The sequence below is a fragment of the Mixophyes fleayi genome, chromosome 8 (genome assembly GCF_038048845.1).
Source record: "Mixophyes fleayi isolate aMixFle1 chromosome 8, aMixFle1.hap1, whole genome shotgun sequence".
In the NCBI taxonomy this organism is placed as follows: Eukaryota; Metazoa; Chordata; class Amphibia; order Anura; family Limnodynastidae; genus Mixophyes; species Mixophyes fleayi.
The window spans coordinates 60584550-60602611 of NC_134409.1; the positions used below are offsets into that span (position 1 = coordinate 60584550).

General features: G+C 38.2%; 1 protein-coding gene across 6 annotated transcripts in view; it reads right to left on the reverse strand.

Annotated features, from left to right (window-relative positions):
• Positions 1-427: 427 nt before the first annotated feature.
• The window catches only part of LOC142099313 (beta-1,3-galactosyltransferase 2-like), a 42137-nt gene continuing 24502 nt past the window's right edge, over positions 428-18062 (reverse strand). For 5 of the 6 annotated variants that reach the window (XM_075182651.1, XM_075182650.1, XM_075182648.1 and 2 more), the window contains one exon: positions 428-1815. In XM_075182651.1, coding sequence (XP_075038752.1) covers positions 629-1711 — 1083 coding nt within the window. In that variant the 5' untranslated portion in view covers positions 1712-1815 and the 3' untranslated portion in view covers positions 428-628. Of the gene's footprint in view, positions 1816-2020; positions 2501-18062 lie in introns of those variants that run through there. The other variant, XM_075182652.1, reaches the window with a different exon arrangement.

Below are 18062 nucleotides of genomic sequence, written 5' to 3' on the forward strand. Positions count from 1 at the left end.
GCTATTGTCCTCATGTTGTTCAGATGTCAATGTCTTTTCACCTGTTTTGTTAATAGGTTTCATCTCTCTAACATATATAAAGTAAATTGTGTGCATAAGCAGAAAATGAAAAAAAAAAAATGACAAAACTTGTAAAAGAATAAATTTACCCTGAAACAAAAAAGAATGCACTGAAAGATTTAGAGGCATTTTCATATGTCAGCAACAATTGTGGAAACGGTGTTGAAACAATATCCTGTAATAGTAACCATAGCCTTGTATATGATACTTGATGTTAATGGGTGTGAAATACGTCTCCCACTCTAGCAAAGCAACACAAGAAAAAATGCTATATCCCATTGAATTATCTAAAGCATTGTTCAAAATATACAAATAATGTTTTGGATTTTTTTTAATGAACACATACTAATGGTTTAGTAATGAAGTCTTTAATTGTTTTATGGTAGAGTGTACAAAATAACTTGATCAAGATATAATTTATTGATTGCAAATATTTATATAAATGTGAGACAATAAGGCAATTATGTACAAATGATTCTTTATAAAAGAAAGAGCTCACCCTCTATTTTTAATATAATTAATCACATTTGCTCTAACCTATTAGTCCATTCATCCATCCTAGCGATTTTTATTTACAAGTCTCTTTATGTTCTTGCATGATTTTCCAAACATTAATAAGGTCACTTGGATTAAAATAATGAGAGGTAATAATATTATTATAGACACATGGATTAAATGTAACATGAAAATTATTGAACAAATTGGGTGCAGGAGGTGCTGTTACCGGAATTCGTTCTCTATCAAGGCAGATTCCTACAAATACATCTTCCAGATAAACAAATTTTACTTTAAAAGATGCCCTTAAAACCTTTGGTGCAACATCCCCTGAAAACAAATAACCAGTTCCTGAGCAAAAGCTGGGGTAGAATTCACCTGAGTAGAGGGAAGGTGGCATGTGCCATTTACTTTCCTTATGTCTGTGTGGCCTGTGATTTAGTAGTAGATATCCTGTAAAATAGTTTTGCTTTGAAACCTTGTCTGAGCCTAATAGTTTCAGTAGATGTTCAGTGTTTACAAACATATCACTATCTGTCTTCATGACATAGTTTGCATTAGGGCAATGGTTGGAAACCCATTCTATGCCCATTATAGTTTTAATGGTCAAATTTCTGTATGTATCCTGAAAGTCCTTCTGGATAATATCATGATACTTTTCACTTTCTTCAGCAATTATATTGGGTTCCACAGTGTTGTCAACACCCAACATAAATAAACGAATGATGGATGTTCCAGATTTCAAGGCCTCATTTCCAAATGTACTCCTAATGGCTGCACGGTTTTCATGTTCTTTTGCTACAGTTGCTATTAAAAATATTAAGGTGGGGCTTTGATCCTTACACTTATTTGGCTCATTAATGATATATGGATAGGAATTTATATTAATGTATGTCCCAGAAGACATTGATGAAGCAGTATTTACAAGGCCATTTTTATTCCAATCAAATGAATTATTATTAATTTCAACAATTTTATGATTTTCTGAAGAATTGTACATTGGTAAATCTTTGTTCAATGCTGTTATTGGATAATTTATGAATACTTGTCGGTAAATGAAATACATAAACAACAGACTGCAAAATACAATTATGCAAGTCAAATAAAAAATGAATGTCTTAATGGAGCAACATGATTTTTTTTTATGTAACACCATATTGAATTTGATGGATTTTCAGCATGAAGAAAGTGAAGGCACTAATGTAGATATTATTCTATATAAGCCGTTGTTTTGTTTTATTGATTTTATTTCCTCTTCACCTGGAAAAAAGCATAACAAAAAGTGTATTAGAGGTGTATGAAACTCTTGAAATTCTACTAGCCTCAAAACAGACAAATTTCAGTTAAGGATTCAAATTTAGTAACATGCTTCATCTATTACTTTGAAGTTTCTAATAAGAAAAAAGAGAAACAACCCTACTGACCCCAGCACAGTAAACAATAGTTTAAAAAACAGTAAGAGTACCTTCCTCAATTCTCCAACTAGCCCCACAGGTTTAGAACTATGGCTGGTTCCACTGTAACAAAGAGGATACAAGCATTGGACTCTCTGACCTTAGTAAAAACAAGCTCCAGACTATAATAATCATATCACTTACCCCCAGAGGTTACTAGCCTCACACTGAAAGTGCTGATGAACTTACTTGGGGTAATGAACAAAATTTGGACTTCTGGAGCAGAAACTACTATATTGCTGTCATTCATTTCCCGGAATAGCTATGAAGAAAATGGCCAAAACTTGGCATAAGGTATAGTCAATAGGAGTAGACTGTCCCTAGGGGTGGGGCAGTAACATACAGCCATCCTTAGAGACATGACAATATCATCATTGACTATCAGAAGGGTACCTGTGACTATTAACTTGCATCCAAAGATGTACCAAGAATAATACCTACAATATACTAAAAGAATTACAAAACTAAATTCATAAGCTACATGCATTAATCATTAAATATTACATAATCAGATGGTATACAAGATATAAATGTATACAGATCTCAAATATATATGTATCAAAATAACTTCAATAATTGGTGCTGTTCAAATGAATAGTCAAGCCCTTGAGGTCCACATCATATGAGAATGAAGCTGGATGCAATTTCTGTTTAGAACGCATACATAAATTATGTCCAAAAAAAAAAAAAGACAAGTTTTGCACAGTATGCAGAGTCAGAAACTTTTCATCTAATCATCAATCATTATCAGTTTGCATCTTACACCAGGGGCACAGCACCCGCAACAGTTATGTTTCCTGACAAGCGTTGCTACATCAGCATCCAGGTCACATTTGCTTAAACTCCCTTACTGTACTTGGCTTAAATTTGCCTCCCACAATCCGTCTCTAAAAGCAATAGGAGTCGTATATGCAAGACACGACTGACACAACTCTAGGCCCGAAATGTTCAATTACTACAAATGTTCAAATATAAAAAATATAAATATGTTAGCATATTTAGGCATACCTTACAGGTAATATCAGTTATATATCCCTAAATGGGTAAATATTTTCTTTAGACTGTAAAATAAACAGGATAGAGTAATAAACTTTTTAAATAAATGATGAAATAATTTGAATAAAAGACTCCAGAACCTCAATCACCACAACATTTTTTTCTTTCTGCTGTAGTTCTAAATGGAAATAAAATAAAAATCCTAATTATTGGATTTGAATTTTAAGTTTGGACTAGAGAAGATCAAGAAAATTTTCGTCAGACCCCCCAATTGTTCAACATGGCTGGAACAACCACGAGCTAGTGATCTCTCAAAAAAAGAGTGGCTAAAATGTAAATTGAAATGCAGAATGCTCTTTTTTCTCATATCTGTTTGAAAAGTTTTGTTTGACTTTTTCATTTGATATTTAGTCTTTACTATTTTTGTTCATTGTATCTTTTGAATATGTATTGTATCTATTTAATATGATATTTTGCATTTTCATTTAATGACAGAGCATATTTGTTCATAGTTGAAGCTCTTGTAACCAGCCAGGACTCCTTTGCACCTATCTGTTGTTAACGTGCTTAAAATTTTAAAAGTGACATGAACTATTTCTCGTGAATTAAAACATACGGCCAATAGAATAGTTTGTATTGGTAAAAGCGCAACATCAGAAAAAAATCAGGGAAAATGTTTTTAAACTGCAAATCTACAACGCATTTCCATACATTGTACCCATTTACCCAGCGCATATATGTGAATGAGCACTTATAGTTCATGTTCTTATTGTGATCCCTACAACTGGAATTAAGCAATTGTATATAACCAATGATTTTACATTTGTAGTTATTTATTCTGGAGAAGGTTTGTCCCTTTGTTACATATCTGACCACGTCATTATGAACGTTGCATGCATTTTTTAAACATACAGGAATACATGCTATATTTGGGGTGGAGATGCTTATGATACATTACAGGCTATATTTATCCTACAGGAAATACTATAAACATGCAAATGAATAGCTCAGGAGCAGCATTTGAAGTTATGTTAATAATATTTATTTTTATATTTTAATTGTTGTATGTCTTTTACTAACCATCTTTTTTTACAGTAAAAATAATGGAATATGGGATGTTAAAAGGAGAAGTATATGCATATGGAAACTATTCTCTTTAAGCTATGTGCTCTTAAAGTATTAATAGTTGAACTTGGGAAAAGACTAAATTATTGAAATGATTATTAATGCAGCCAATGAGGGGGGTGGGAGATTGGATTGACAGTTATGTGGTTTAATTTTTAGAGTACACAGCTTAGGGGAAACAATTACTAATTTAGGAAGTAAGACCTATGTTGCATCAATATGTCATTTGCTTCCATCATCTTACTATTTTTACATTATTTAGTGTTTACATACTTATACAGTGTAACATATTGTAAAGTCTAAAATGTATTCAATATATTAAAATATCAGTTTCATAAACCATAGTATACACCATTGTCTCTCATAGCTACATCACAGATCTATAATATAAAAGCCTAGCGGCGTGTGTTAGTCTGTGTGTGGAAAAAAAAAACAAGCTGCAGCGCCACCTGCTGGGCGGAGTTATACACTGACCTACTAAATTCTTAGCATTATCTAATATATAAAAGTAAAAGCCTAGCGGCGTTTGTTAGTGTGTGTGTGTGTGTGGCAAAAACTATTTTCTCAGAAAGGGCTCATCCAATTGACCTGAAATTTGGTATACTGACATTATTTGACAAAAAAATTAGAATAGTAAAGTCAGTTAACTTCCATCATCCCCCCTTCCCCCCGTGGGAGGGGTAGTAAAGGCTAAATTTACGAGTTGAGGGGTGAAACTCATTTTTGTGAGGTAATTTTACCTCATGAACACACATTAAAAAGACTCCAGAACCTCAATCACCACAACATTTTTTTCTTTTATGCTGTAGTTCTAAATGGAAATAAAATAAAAATCCTAATTATTGGATTTGAATTTTAATTTTGGACTAGAGAAGATCAAGAAAATTTTTGTCAGACCCCCCAATTGTTCAACATGGCTGGAACAACCACGAGCTAGTGATCTCTCAAAAAAAGAGTGGCTAAAATGTAAATTGAAATGCAGAATGCTCTTTTTTCTCATATCTGTTTGAAAAGTTTTGTTTGACTTTTTCATTTGATATTTAGTCTTTACTATTTTTGTTCATTGTATCTTTTGAATATGTATTGTATCTATTTAATATGATATTTTGCATTTTCATTCAATGACAGAGCATATTTGTTCATAGTTGAAGCTCTTGTAACCAGCCAGGGCTCCTTTGCACCTATCTGTTGTTAACGTGCTTAAAATTTTAAAAGTGACATGAACTATTTCTCGTGAATTAAAACATGCGGCCAATAGAATAGTTTGTATTGGTAAAAGCGCAACATCAGAAAAAATCAGGGAAAATGTTTTTAAACTGCAAATCTACAACGCATTTCCATACATTGTACCCATTTACCCAGCGCATACATGTGAACGAGCACTTATAGTTCATGTTCTTATTGTGATCCCTACTACTGGAATTAAGCAATTGTATATAACCAATGATTTTACATTTGTAGTTATTTATTCTGGAGAAGGTTTGTCCCTTTGTTACATATCTGACCACGTCATTACAAACGTTGCATGCAATTTTTAAACATACAGGAATGCATGCTATATTTGGGGTGGAGATGCTTATGATACATTGCAGGCTATATTTATCCTACAGGGAAACTACAAACATGCAAATGAATAGCTCAGGAGCAGCATTTGAAGTCATGTTAATAACATTTATTTTTATATTTTAATTGTTGTATGATTTTTACTAACCATCTTTTTTTACAGTAAAAATAATGGAATATGGGATGTTAAAAGAAGAAGTATACGCATATGGACACTATTCTCTTTAAGCTATGTGCTCTTAAAGTATTAATAGTTGAACTTGGTAAAAGACCAAATTATTGAAATGATTATTAATGCAGCCCATGAGGGGGGTGGGGGATTGGATTGACAGTTATATAGTTTAATTTTTAGAGTGCACAGCTTAGGGGGAACAATTACTAATTTAGGAAGTAAGACCTATGTTGCATCAATATGTCATTTGCTACCATCATCTTACTATTTTTACATTATTTAGTGTTTACATACTTATACAGTGTAACATATTGTTAAGTCTAAAATGTATTCAACATATTCAAATATCAGTTTCATAAACCATAGTATACACCATTGTCTCTCATAGCTACATCACAGATCTATAATATAAAAGCCTAGCGGCATGTGTTAGTCTGTGTGTGAAAAAAGAAAAACAAGCTGCAGCGCCACCTGCTGGGCGGAGTTATACACTGACCTACTAAATTCTTAGCATTATCTAATATATAAAAGTAAAAGCCTAGCGGCGTTTGTTAGTGTGTGTGTGTGTGTATGTGTGTGGAAAAAACTATTTTCTCAGAAAGGGCTCATCCAATTGACCTGAAATTTGGTATACTGACATTATTTGACAAAAAAATTAGAATAGTAAAGTCAGTTAACTTCCATCATCCCCCTTCCCCCCGTGGGAGGGGTAGTAAAGGCTAAATTTACGAGTTGAGGGGTGAAACTCATTTTTGTGAGGTAATTTTACCTCATGAACACACATTAAAAAGAGCGCTTGCGTTGGGAAGTAACGTTCTTCCCCTGAGGAGGCCTGAGCTAGGCCCAAATGCATGACAAGAACCTTTTTAAGACCTTAAGTAGCTTGATTTGACTAGAATGCATGAGTATCATGCATGCGTTAACTTGTTGTATATATGTTGCAAATAAAGAAAGCAGAGGCATTTGATGTAATGTTTATGAGAGGAAATGAGCAGTGTTTTTACCATTTTGTTATGTGACAAAGGACATTCTAATTTGCTAGTTATGTGCAAGAACATGGTTCTGTACAAGACTGGTACAAGATAAAAATAAAATATACAGAATAATGTCCCCCTACGGTAAAATAAATGTATATCTGAAGTCACGAAGAGTTCCATAAAAATATTAGGCAGATAACTATACCTCCTTATACTGCTCCAAATCAGGACAAGGGGCCTGATTCATTAAGCAACCATGTTGCAATGCAATGGGTTAAAATTAGTTTTGCACATAAGTTAAATACTGATTTTTTTTTCATGTAGCACACAAATATCAACTTTAAATTTCAGTGTACAAATAAGCTATCAAGTAATTGTGTGATACATGAAAAAACAGTCAGTATTTAACTTATGTGCATAACAGAAAACTAATTTTCACCCCTTGCATTGTAACATGGTTTTGTCCAAGAGACTTAAATAAGAAACTTCTTAATTTAAGTTCCTTAATGAATCAGGCCCAAAGTGTGAGTGCAGCTGCAAATTGTCAGCATGCATGCATCTGTGTGTTACTTGTTAAACAGTAGATGTCTGGTCTTTGCATTATTTTGATTTTAATGTAATATGTAATGTGTTATATCACGTTTCATGGATCATTGCTGTCTGTTTATTGTTTACTACTGTAAATATTGTTTATGGTGATGGGAACCTTTTGTGAAGGCTTTCAAATAATAATAATAATAATAATAATAATAAATGGTCACATCAGTGCTATGCCGCTCTCAATCCCACTCTCTATTCACTATTAAACCTAGTGCTGGTTCCGTGAAAATCAGGGGAAAAAAATAGTGTGGGGTCCGCCTGATTTTCATGGAACCAGCACTAGGCAAACCAGACAGGGTGGGTGGCACTACAGCAGGGGGAGCACTGGGCTGTATTCCCCAGGGAGAAGGGTCCGCTGAAAAAAACGAGCGGGCCCCCCCTCTAGGGACACCCAGCCCAGTGCTCAAAGTTCTAGGGCTCCTACTACACCCCTGGGTGGTGGGTGTAGTGTAATAAATGACAAAATAAGTAAAAATAAATAAACGGACGACATTTTGTTTTGTGGGTCTGCAAGTCCCAGCCAACCCTGTTGCCCTAAATAATGTAGGCATGCTGCTACTTGTATAACTACAAGCACCAGCATACCCATGGCCGCCAGGGCATGTTGTCACTTGGAGAACCACAAGTGCCAACATGCCCTGACACCCAGGGCTTGTCGGGATCTGTAGTTCAACAAAAGAAGATGTTTATAAAACCACAACACCCTCATTAAAACCATATCCATTTAATAAAAATTAATAAAACCACAATAAATACAGTAAACACCCTCATCGATACGATATATTATTATTAAAAATAAAAAATGCCCTTATACTCACCACTGAAGTTTTCATCTGTCAGCAGCTTTTAATCCAAAAATGGCTGTCAACCAAATCCCAAATAATTTTGTATCCAAAGTCCGACTTGAACAGGTCCAAAATAAATTTGTAATTCCTAAAGTCCGGCTTGTAATGTCCAAAAATAATTTGTATCCAAAAGTCCTTCTTGAAATGTCTTCTCTTTTTCTTGGGCACAAAGTCCCCCTTGTGGACTGCAGTCTTCTGATCTTCTTGGCCAGGGGGGCCTCCTTGTTGCTTGTAGTCTTCTTTGCTTTAGCCAGGAGGGCCCCAGATTTATAAGATCCACATTGAAGATGATTGCTTGATAAAAAAAAAAAAGAGGAGAGCCACCGCAAACAGCTCTACAATGTAGAAGCTCCGATACGCAATGAACTTAGTTCATGCGTGAGGTCTATTTATAGTCTATGCATTCATTGCATAGAAAACACAGCAAGCTTTACTCAAGACACCAAGCAGCAGAGGGCGCTATAGTAAACTGACTCATTCCAGCATTCCTGCAGTTATGGGTTTCACATTAACTAAGATTTAAAAAAAAAAACGCCTAACAATACGGTACTAAGAATATCAAAAGCAAACTGTAAATCAAGCAGCTTGATTTGTTAAAATCGTTCGGAGAATACCCTTATTGGTAACAGACCTAAAGGATCAGGTTGGTTTATAAAAAATTAAAATAAGACAGTCTATGCTAATGCATATCAGATTAATTTGCATTCAGAAAGATAAAGAAACACAAACATGTTTTAATCAGTATAAAAGGAAACAACAGATTTTCTTAACCAGCGTTGCATAGACCCAGCATCAGATCTCGTCATCTGATACCTCAGTGGGCCTATACAACTGCATATACTTGTATCATTACAATCCCCTATAAAAGACTGCTTCATGCACACTTGAAGTTGGTTAGGACTCTATTGTGTGTTTTTTCTGCTGGGGATTTGTATAGTGGTCTTTTATTTGTATTGAGAGTTATATTTTAGTTTACTAGACACTTTAAATGCTTGTATTTGTAAGATATTTTATGCTACACAATAACAGTGCATCTATATTTTCATATGTAATGGGCATTTTAATGTGTGCTTTATTTGTCTTATAAACTTTACCTTTTTTTTGTGGGGGGGGGGGGGGTGGTGTTATGAAGCTTTTTAATCTAATATCTATTAATTCAAATCGTATGTGTTTTTTGAAATTTTCCAATGATTCCCCAGTCCTCCAGAAACTGTGGAGGCTGGACACTTCAGATTCAACATTGATTTGCAAGGTAAAAATGTTTTCAAATATGGTTTATATCAGACTTTTTGAAATGTGTCATCCCCCCCAAAAACAAATTATTGTGATGAAAGTAAAGGCATGTTTCATTTTTTTTATCAACATATACAAATGCAGGCACCAGATAGTCTAGACTTAAACAAAAGTATACCTTTTAATTCTGCAAAATTGAAATTGTGCTGTAAGGGCTGCCTCTGCCCCTGCTGAGATTATCATATGTGACTTTTAGAACCATAGCACTTAGAAAAATAATGATGAAGCTTTATTTGTAGAGTTTTGTTTAAAATAGACCAAACTAAAGGCTTTCCTTTATGTACTACCAGGCCTTAGCTGGGACATTTCTGCCTAACCTGAAAAATATTCAGTAGTCAAGGAGGAGTGGCAAGTTTCACTTCATGCAGAAGGATCAAGACATGAAAGAGTTGCCATTTGCAGCTTATAAGTATCTAGTTATGTTATTTCTTTTTGGTTATTGGGGGACCTATGTTACAGTTAAGGCAACAAATTGTAGATTTTACTGCTTGAAAGTACAGGTGTGTACAAAGTCAATGATTGTTTGATTTACAAAAGGACTAAGGTTGATTGCTTTTTTTCTCTTATAATTTAAACAGAGAAAAAAGACAAGCATTATGGGTTTCAGCGTGACCTGCCTTGCAACACTTCTAACCAATGGGATTAAACCAACATACATGTGTTTATAATTTGTAGTTTACAAAGGAGTTGCTGTTTTCAGTTTGTTCTCATGTTTAATTTGATAACTGTAATTGTTTTTATAAATAAAATGTATTGTTTTTTTTGTTGCAATAATTATTATTCTGTAACTCTCTGCTGCTTTGGACACTGATTAACACCTTCTGCTCCTACACATCCTTCACTCCATTGTCCATCTAGACACAGGTCTGTCCTGGGTCACTTGCTACCTCTCTAACTGCTCCTGTAGTGTACCCACCTCTGGCACATTCTCCCTCTCACTCTCTATTGAGGTGTCACAAGGCTCCTTTTTTGGCAAAATGTTGTACTTTAATATTGTATGTCTCTTGTGTTGCGGTACTAATTTGGTCATTTGCCCTAAAATACCATCTTTACGCCAAGGACTCCCAAATGTATATTGCTTTTTCTGTCCTATTTATTTCAGCACTATCCGTTAAAGCACTGTCCTACTGCTTTTGTCTCATATATGTAAATAACACCACTGTACCCTGTGTATTGCCTAAAACTTAATTTTTCTGCAAGTTTGTTGAGGATAGGAGAAAACGATTCATGAGGCAAATTAGGGTCCAAAAAATGTGTTTAAACCTTATCAAAACCATATCGCCAAGTTATGTTTTAAGTTTCAGAAACGTATTTTAAAATATAAGTTAATTACTGTATGCTTTTTGTGGTAGTTACCTCAAAATCAGTGGTGGGATTCAGACAGTTCTCACCTGTTCGCCAGAACTGATACCTACTTTTAGGCTTGGTTCGGCGAACCAGCAACTACAGGCTCAGTCAGCCCATTGCATTGGTGGGGGGAGCAGGCTCCTTGAGAAACATAAAAAACCCTCACCTCCAAGTGGCGTCGGCACCTCCTCCTCCTCCCTGCTCCAGCCGCACTGAATGTTCGGCGTGACGTCATGCCCGATATCCAGTAAGGAGCGGCGCAGAGAGGAGTCGGCAGCAGACAACAAGGGAAGAAAAGAGGAGAAAGAAGCTGATAGAAAAGGTAAGTGACGGAGCAAGGGGGAGAGCAAAGGAAGGCAGCATGGCAGTGTTTTGAGGGGCAAAGGAAGGCAGCATGGCAGTGTTTTGAGGGGCAAAACACATTTTTGTGTAGTTAAAACGGTAATTTTTAACGGTCATTTGAATCCCATCACTGCTCAAAATGTTACTTTATTTATACACTTGCATTTACAACTCAGCTTTGTCAAAAATTAGTACACTTATAAATCTAGTGCCTGTAATTGCAAATAGAGGAGTATTATATCCATTAGGCCAACCCGTTTGCTTGCATAGGAGGAATGAATCAAAAGCCGACATTTTGTAAAGAGAACCGCGACTGACGTAAGCACACCCATATGTACTTACAGAACCAAGGACACAGTTGAATACTTTAAAATATTAAGAGGTAAAGCTAAGAAGGCAAAATGAGGTCTGCTACTTTTGCCCATAGAGAGCTGCGTGTATTGGCGGAGCTCATGGATAGCATGCCCAGTGGGAGATGCGTGACTAATGAAATGAAGCTGCACCCCTACCGAATGGTTTGCTGCTTCATATGGCTGAAATTACACTGCCGCAGGTCTGTATTACAACTGCAGTGGCGGTGGAGTGATTACCGCGGCGCAAACCACAGCTCTTGGAGGATCTCAATGTCAGTTCACATTATTATATGGCTACCTTTATGTAACTGTGCAACAGAGAGAACATTTTTCAAGAAAGTAATGTGTTATAATTATTCAAATAGGCTGTCAGAGCCGTTGTGCCCCAGCGGCCAGAGTTGAGGTGGAGGAGGTGGAGGTGGTGGAGGAAGAGAAGGAGGTGTTAGAGGCAGTGGGGGAAGCCGAAGTGGCAGCAGACACCCAAGACGCAGATGCCTTGGTAGTTATTAAGCATTGACATAATTTTCTAACATTTAGACGTCCATTGTGCTGTTTAAAAAAACATTATTTCACACATGGTCAATTAAAGTTGACAGACTTAAAAATGTCACAGGTTTCCATCATGATGGCCATACAAAGTATTTATGAAAAATACACTCTCCACCCCCCCTCTTCCATGGGCACAATAGAAATGAGTGTGTGTAGGTATGTGTGTAAGTGTGTAATATATATATATATATATATATATATTCTGCAACCAAAAAGCCTTAGACCTCTTGCTCCTAATGTATTTTACATACCATTAGACCAGGCCTGTACAACCTGCGGCCCTCCAGGTGTTGTGAAACTACAAGTCCCAGCATGTCCTTCCAGCTATCAACAGGTTGTCTACTGGCAAAGCATGCTGGGTCTTGTAGTTTCACAACACCTGGAGGGCCGCAGGTTGGACAGGCCTGCATTAGACATTGCTGTAATTTGAACGTTATGTAACAGTACACGTCTCGGCTTACTCCTGTGTTTTCAACATCGCTAATTAAATAATCCAATTTTTTTTCCATGTTTAGTTCCCGAATACACATCCATCAGGCCGTGGCAGCCGAGTCAACTATAATGAAAATATTAGATGACCTGTATGGTTAATACGTTTATCTTGTTTTTTTTTGTATTATAGGTTTCTGTTAATATATTAGTTCAAACACAATCAGTGGCGTGTGTGTCCTTATTAATATAGTACATTTGTACAACATATGGGTATTAGGGCATTAACGAATGTAGATGTCCCAAAAAAAAAAACATTAAAAGATTTAAGGTCTTTTGTTATCTTACTACAACATCATCATTTGCAACATTAAATTACATAGCTCCACTAATTCTGCCTCACTATCCCAACAGAGACTGCAATGTCAAAGCCATAACACAAACAGACTGGTGTCAATTTGTTAGCAGCAAATGAAGCTACTAGTATGACATTGGATTTTGGGAGGAAAGGCACACTAACATGTGGATAACACTAACTCCACATAAGGCAGGTAACAAACTCATGACTCCAGCACTGGAAGGCAGAGGTGCTACACACTAAGCCACCGTGTAGACCCAGTGTTGGCTGCAGTGTTTTTCTTTACCAAATGGGGACATAGCATACAAGGAGGAGATGAAAAACATGGTGAGCAGATGCTAATGCTAATTGCATTTCACAACCACACCACCCCTCCAAAAGGTAGGCCATTCATAGTAATATCATACACATAAGGTGCCCGGGGACTCTGAATAATTAAGAAAGGTATATGCTAAATGGAAAACCAAAATAACACCTTCCCAAAATCATCTTGCATTGAAGGGGAAGGTTAATGTGAAATATGAGGTCCTATTAAAATTATCAAAAGAGCATAGTATACATCAACTCATAATGTCAGAGTAAACCCATGCAAACAATCCTAAAAACTCCACACAAATAAGGGCATGGTATGGTTTGGAATTTAACTTATGACCCCAGTGCTGTAAGTCAGTAGTGCAAGCAACTCAACCACTGTGCTGCTTCACTGGGGTCTGTATTGTTTTTGTGTAAAGCTGAGTACATAACACATACAAGCCATAGATGGAGCAAAAACAAGGATTCTAGACAAGTTGCATTTTAGTCCAAGAAAGAGCCCTAAAAATCACCCCCCTCCCTCTCTGAGTCTTAGGCCATTCATAGTAATAGATGTCAGCATGCACATAGTAATGTGAATTATTATTATTATTATTATCATTTATTTGTTAGGCACCGCAAGATTTCCGCAGCGCCGTACACAATGCAAACAGTAGACTATACAGGGGAAACAGTGAGGAACAATAAACAAAAATACCAATACTTCAGAAACTCCAGGCAGGGTGCTGCAATAAGCATGGAGCAGAAGAACCGGTGAGGAGACAGGAGGGAAGAGGGCCCTGCTCATGTGAGCTTACATCCTAAAGGAGGGTAGACAGAAACAGGCACAAGGGGAGACAGAAGAGAGATGGGAGAGCGAGTGGAGGAGGTGAGGTGGTTAAGTAGATGGTTGGTAGGCTTTGCAGAAGAGGTGAGTTTTCAGTGCACGTTTGAAGCAGCACAAAGTAGGAGAGAGACGGATGGAACGAGGGAGGTTGTTCTAGAGAAGGGGGGCTGCACAGGAAAAGTTTTGGGAGTGGGAAGAAGTGATAAGAGAGGAGGAGAGGCGGCGATCATTGGCTGAGCGCAGGGTGCGGGCAGGAGTGTGTATGGAGAGGAGGTTAGAGATGTAGGGTCAGTAGAATGGGAAAGAGCTTTGTAAGTGGTGGTGAGGAGCTTGAAGAGTATTCTATAGGGGAAGCGAAGCCAGAGTAGGGCGAGGCAGAGAGGGGAGGCAGAGGAGGAGCGGCGTGAGAGGAAGATGAGTCTTGCAGCCGCGTTGAGTATAGAACGGAGGGGGGAGAGATGGGAGTGGGGGAGGCCAGTGAGGAGAAGGTTGCAATAATCCAGGCGGGAGATGATGAGTGCGTGGATGATGGTTTTGGTGGTATCCTGAGAGAGGAAGGGATGGATGCAGGCGATGTTGCAAGGGAGTGAATATGGGGGGCAAAAGAGAGAGGAGTCAAGGGTGATGCCTAGGCAGTGCAGTTGGGTGACAGAGGAGATGGTAGTGTTGTTGACAACAATAGAGAGGTCATGGTGGGATGGGTGTCTGGGCGGAGGACAATGAGTTCCGTTTTGGAGATATTGATTTTAAGAAAACGCGCGGACATCCAGGTGGAGATGGGGGAGAGGCAGTCAGAAACCCGAGAGAAGAGGGTGGAGGAAAGATCAGGAGAAGAGATATAGAGTTGAATGTCGTCAGCATACAGGTGATACTGAAGACCAAAGGAGGAGATGAGAGCGCCAAGTGAGGAAGTATAGAGCGAGAAGAGTAAAGGGCCGAGAACAGAGGCCTGCGGGACTCCTACAGGGAGAGGATAGGGGGCGGAGGAAGAACCAGATGTGGATACAGAGAAGGAGCGGTTAGCAAGGTATGAGGTGAACCAGGCAAGGACAGATCCAGAGAGGCCAAGAGAGAGAAGGGTTTGCAGCAGGAGGGGATGGTCCACGGTGTCAAAGGCTGCGGAGAGGTCAAGGAGAATAAGTAGGGAGAAGTGACCCTTGGACTTGGCCGATAGGAGATCATTAGTAACCTTGGCAAGGGCGGTTTCGGTGGAGTGGAGGGGACGGTAGCCAGATTGGAGAGGGTCAAGGAGGGAATAGTCGGAGAGGTGTCTGGCGAGGCGGCTGCAGACAATCCGCTCGAGTAATTTGGAGGCATAGGGGAGTAGGGAGATAGGGCGATAATTAGCAAGAGAGGTGGGGTCGAGATTGGGTTTTTTGAGGATAGGAGAGATTAGAGCGTGTTTTAAACAGGAGGGGACTATACCAGAGGAAAGTGATAGGTTGAAGAGGTGAGCAAGGTAAGAACAGGCAGTGGGAGAGAGAGAGAGAAGGAGGTGAGAGGGGATGGGTCGAGAGGACAGGTAGAGGGTGGGGAGGAGAGAATAAGGGAGCGGACTTCTTCACCTATAGTGGGGCAAAAGGAGCACCACAGTTGGTTGTTGGGGGGAGGTGAAGCAATTTGGGTGGCAGGGGGAAGGGGAGGAGGAGATGTTCAGTCTGATGGCCTCAATTTTGGACGAGAAAAAGGTGGCGAAGTCAGAAGCGGAGAGGGAAGGCGGGACAGAGGGGGGGAGAGAGTAGGGAGTTAAAGGTGGCAAAGAGGCGGCAGGAGTACTGAGAAGAAATTAGGGACTTGAAGAAGGTTTGTTTAGCGACGGAGAGGGCAGAGCATAAAGAGGAGAGGATAAATTTGAAGTGAAGGAAGTCAGCTAGGGAACAAGATATTCTCCAGAGGCGTTCTTTTCATGTAGCACACAAATATGTGATAGCTTATTTGTCCACTGACATTTAAAGTTGATATTTGTGTGCTATACGAAAAAACTCTCAGTATTTAACTTATGTGCAAAACAGAATACTAATTTGCACCCCTTGCATTATAACATGATTTTGTCCAGGAGTCTTAAATAAGAAATTTCTCAAGTTAAGATCCTTAATGAATCAGACCCACCGTCTTATCTTTAAATAAGATGAGGATCTTAAGATGAGGATCTTAAGATGGACTGACTACTTAGGATCCATTGCATCTTATTTTCCATTGCTTAACAGACTTAAGATGGGCGTGTCTTTGAACTTAAGTTCCTTGTTGAATTGCAAATTTCTTATCTCCCTGTTTGTTCTTAAAGTACTCATAGCAAGTTACTGCACAAGATAAGATCAGTAATGAATCAGGCCCCTTAATTCAATAGTTAACAGGTGTTGTCCTATTTAAAATCAATACTTATAACTGCCTCACCCTGCCACCAGAAATTAAAAGGACACACATCTTACAATCATTTTTCCTATCTTTCTTCCTCCCTGTTTCTATTAGCTGTTGATATAATACCTAATCCAGGTTCCCCACACTTCTCCCACACAAAAATGTCTGAACGCTAACGAAATCCAGCAAACCTCAAACATATTACCTGTCTCCAATCTCTAAAGTCCTTTAAATGTGCCCTTTGGAATGCACGCTCTGTTTCTAACAAACTTAACTCCATACAGAATTTTTCTCTCAAACAACCTCAACCTTATGTCAATAACAGAAACATGGCTCACGCAATCAGACATTGCCTCAACTGCATGGTGGCCTCCATTTCAACCACACCCCCAGACCTGGAGGCAGACAAGGAGATGAAATAGGACTTCTTCGCTCCCCATAGTGCACATTCACAGTTCTACAAAATGTCCCATCATTCATTCACATCTTTTGAAGAACATACTGTTAGGATTTTTAACCCATTCTCTATGCGTGTTGCTGCGATATATCGCCCCCCAGGACACCACCAACAATTTCTTGAACATTTCTCTGCATGGCTCCCTCACTTCTTATTTTCTGACATCCCCACCATCATCATGAGTAATTTCAACATCCCTATTGGCAATCCACTTTCCAATGCTGCTTCAAAAATGCTCTCTCTAACCTCCTCACTTAATCACTCCCAGTGGATTGAATCCTCTACTCAACAGGATGGCCATTGTCTTCATCTTGTTTTCTTTAGACTATGCTCAGTTTCTAATTTCCTTTACATTCCTTTCCCCCTCTCAGATCATCATCTTATTAGTTACTCGCTCACTCCCAGTTTTTTAACCTCCCTGCTTCCATGCCTCCTTATACCTGCAGGAATATTAACTCTATTGATTTTCAACAGTTTTCAACCTCTCTCCAACAAATTCTCTCCCCAATATCTACATTCTACCTCCAGTGATATGACAGTTCCTCATTTTCACCATACCCAAGCAACTGCCCTTGATCAATTGGCTCCAGCGACTCTTTTTACTCCGCATAGACTTCGTTGTCAACTGTGGTACACTAAAGTAACACAAAATCTACAAAAACTTTCTCGTAAAGCTGAACGTCTTTTGCACAAATCTTGTACCTCTAATGAATTCAGCGCATATACTGCTATCTACCACTTCTATCGAAATGCTTTGGACACTGCAAAACAAGCATACTTCTAATCTCTTATCTTTGTGCAGGCTTCAAACCCCAAATGCCTTTTTAACACATTTGAATCTATTCTGAATCCTCCCACCCCAAACCCTCCGACTACCATCAGTGCCCAGGATCTTGCTTCCTTTTTCAAAGACAAGATTGATAAGATCAAACTTGAAATGGCATAATTTACCTAGCAATCAGCTCAATTTCTTCACAACATCCTCTGACTTCCTCTCTTCGTTTGATCTAACAAATAAAGAAAAAGTTTCCACCCTCTTCATATCATCCTACTCTACCTCCTATCCACTTAATCCCATACCCTCACAAATTGGTTGGTCGTTGTCTTGTGTGCTCATTCCACCTCTGGCTAAAATCTGTAATCTCTCTCTC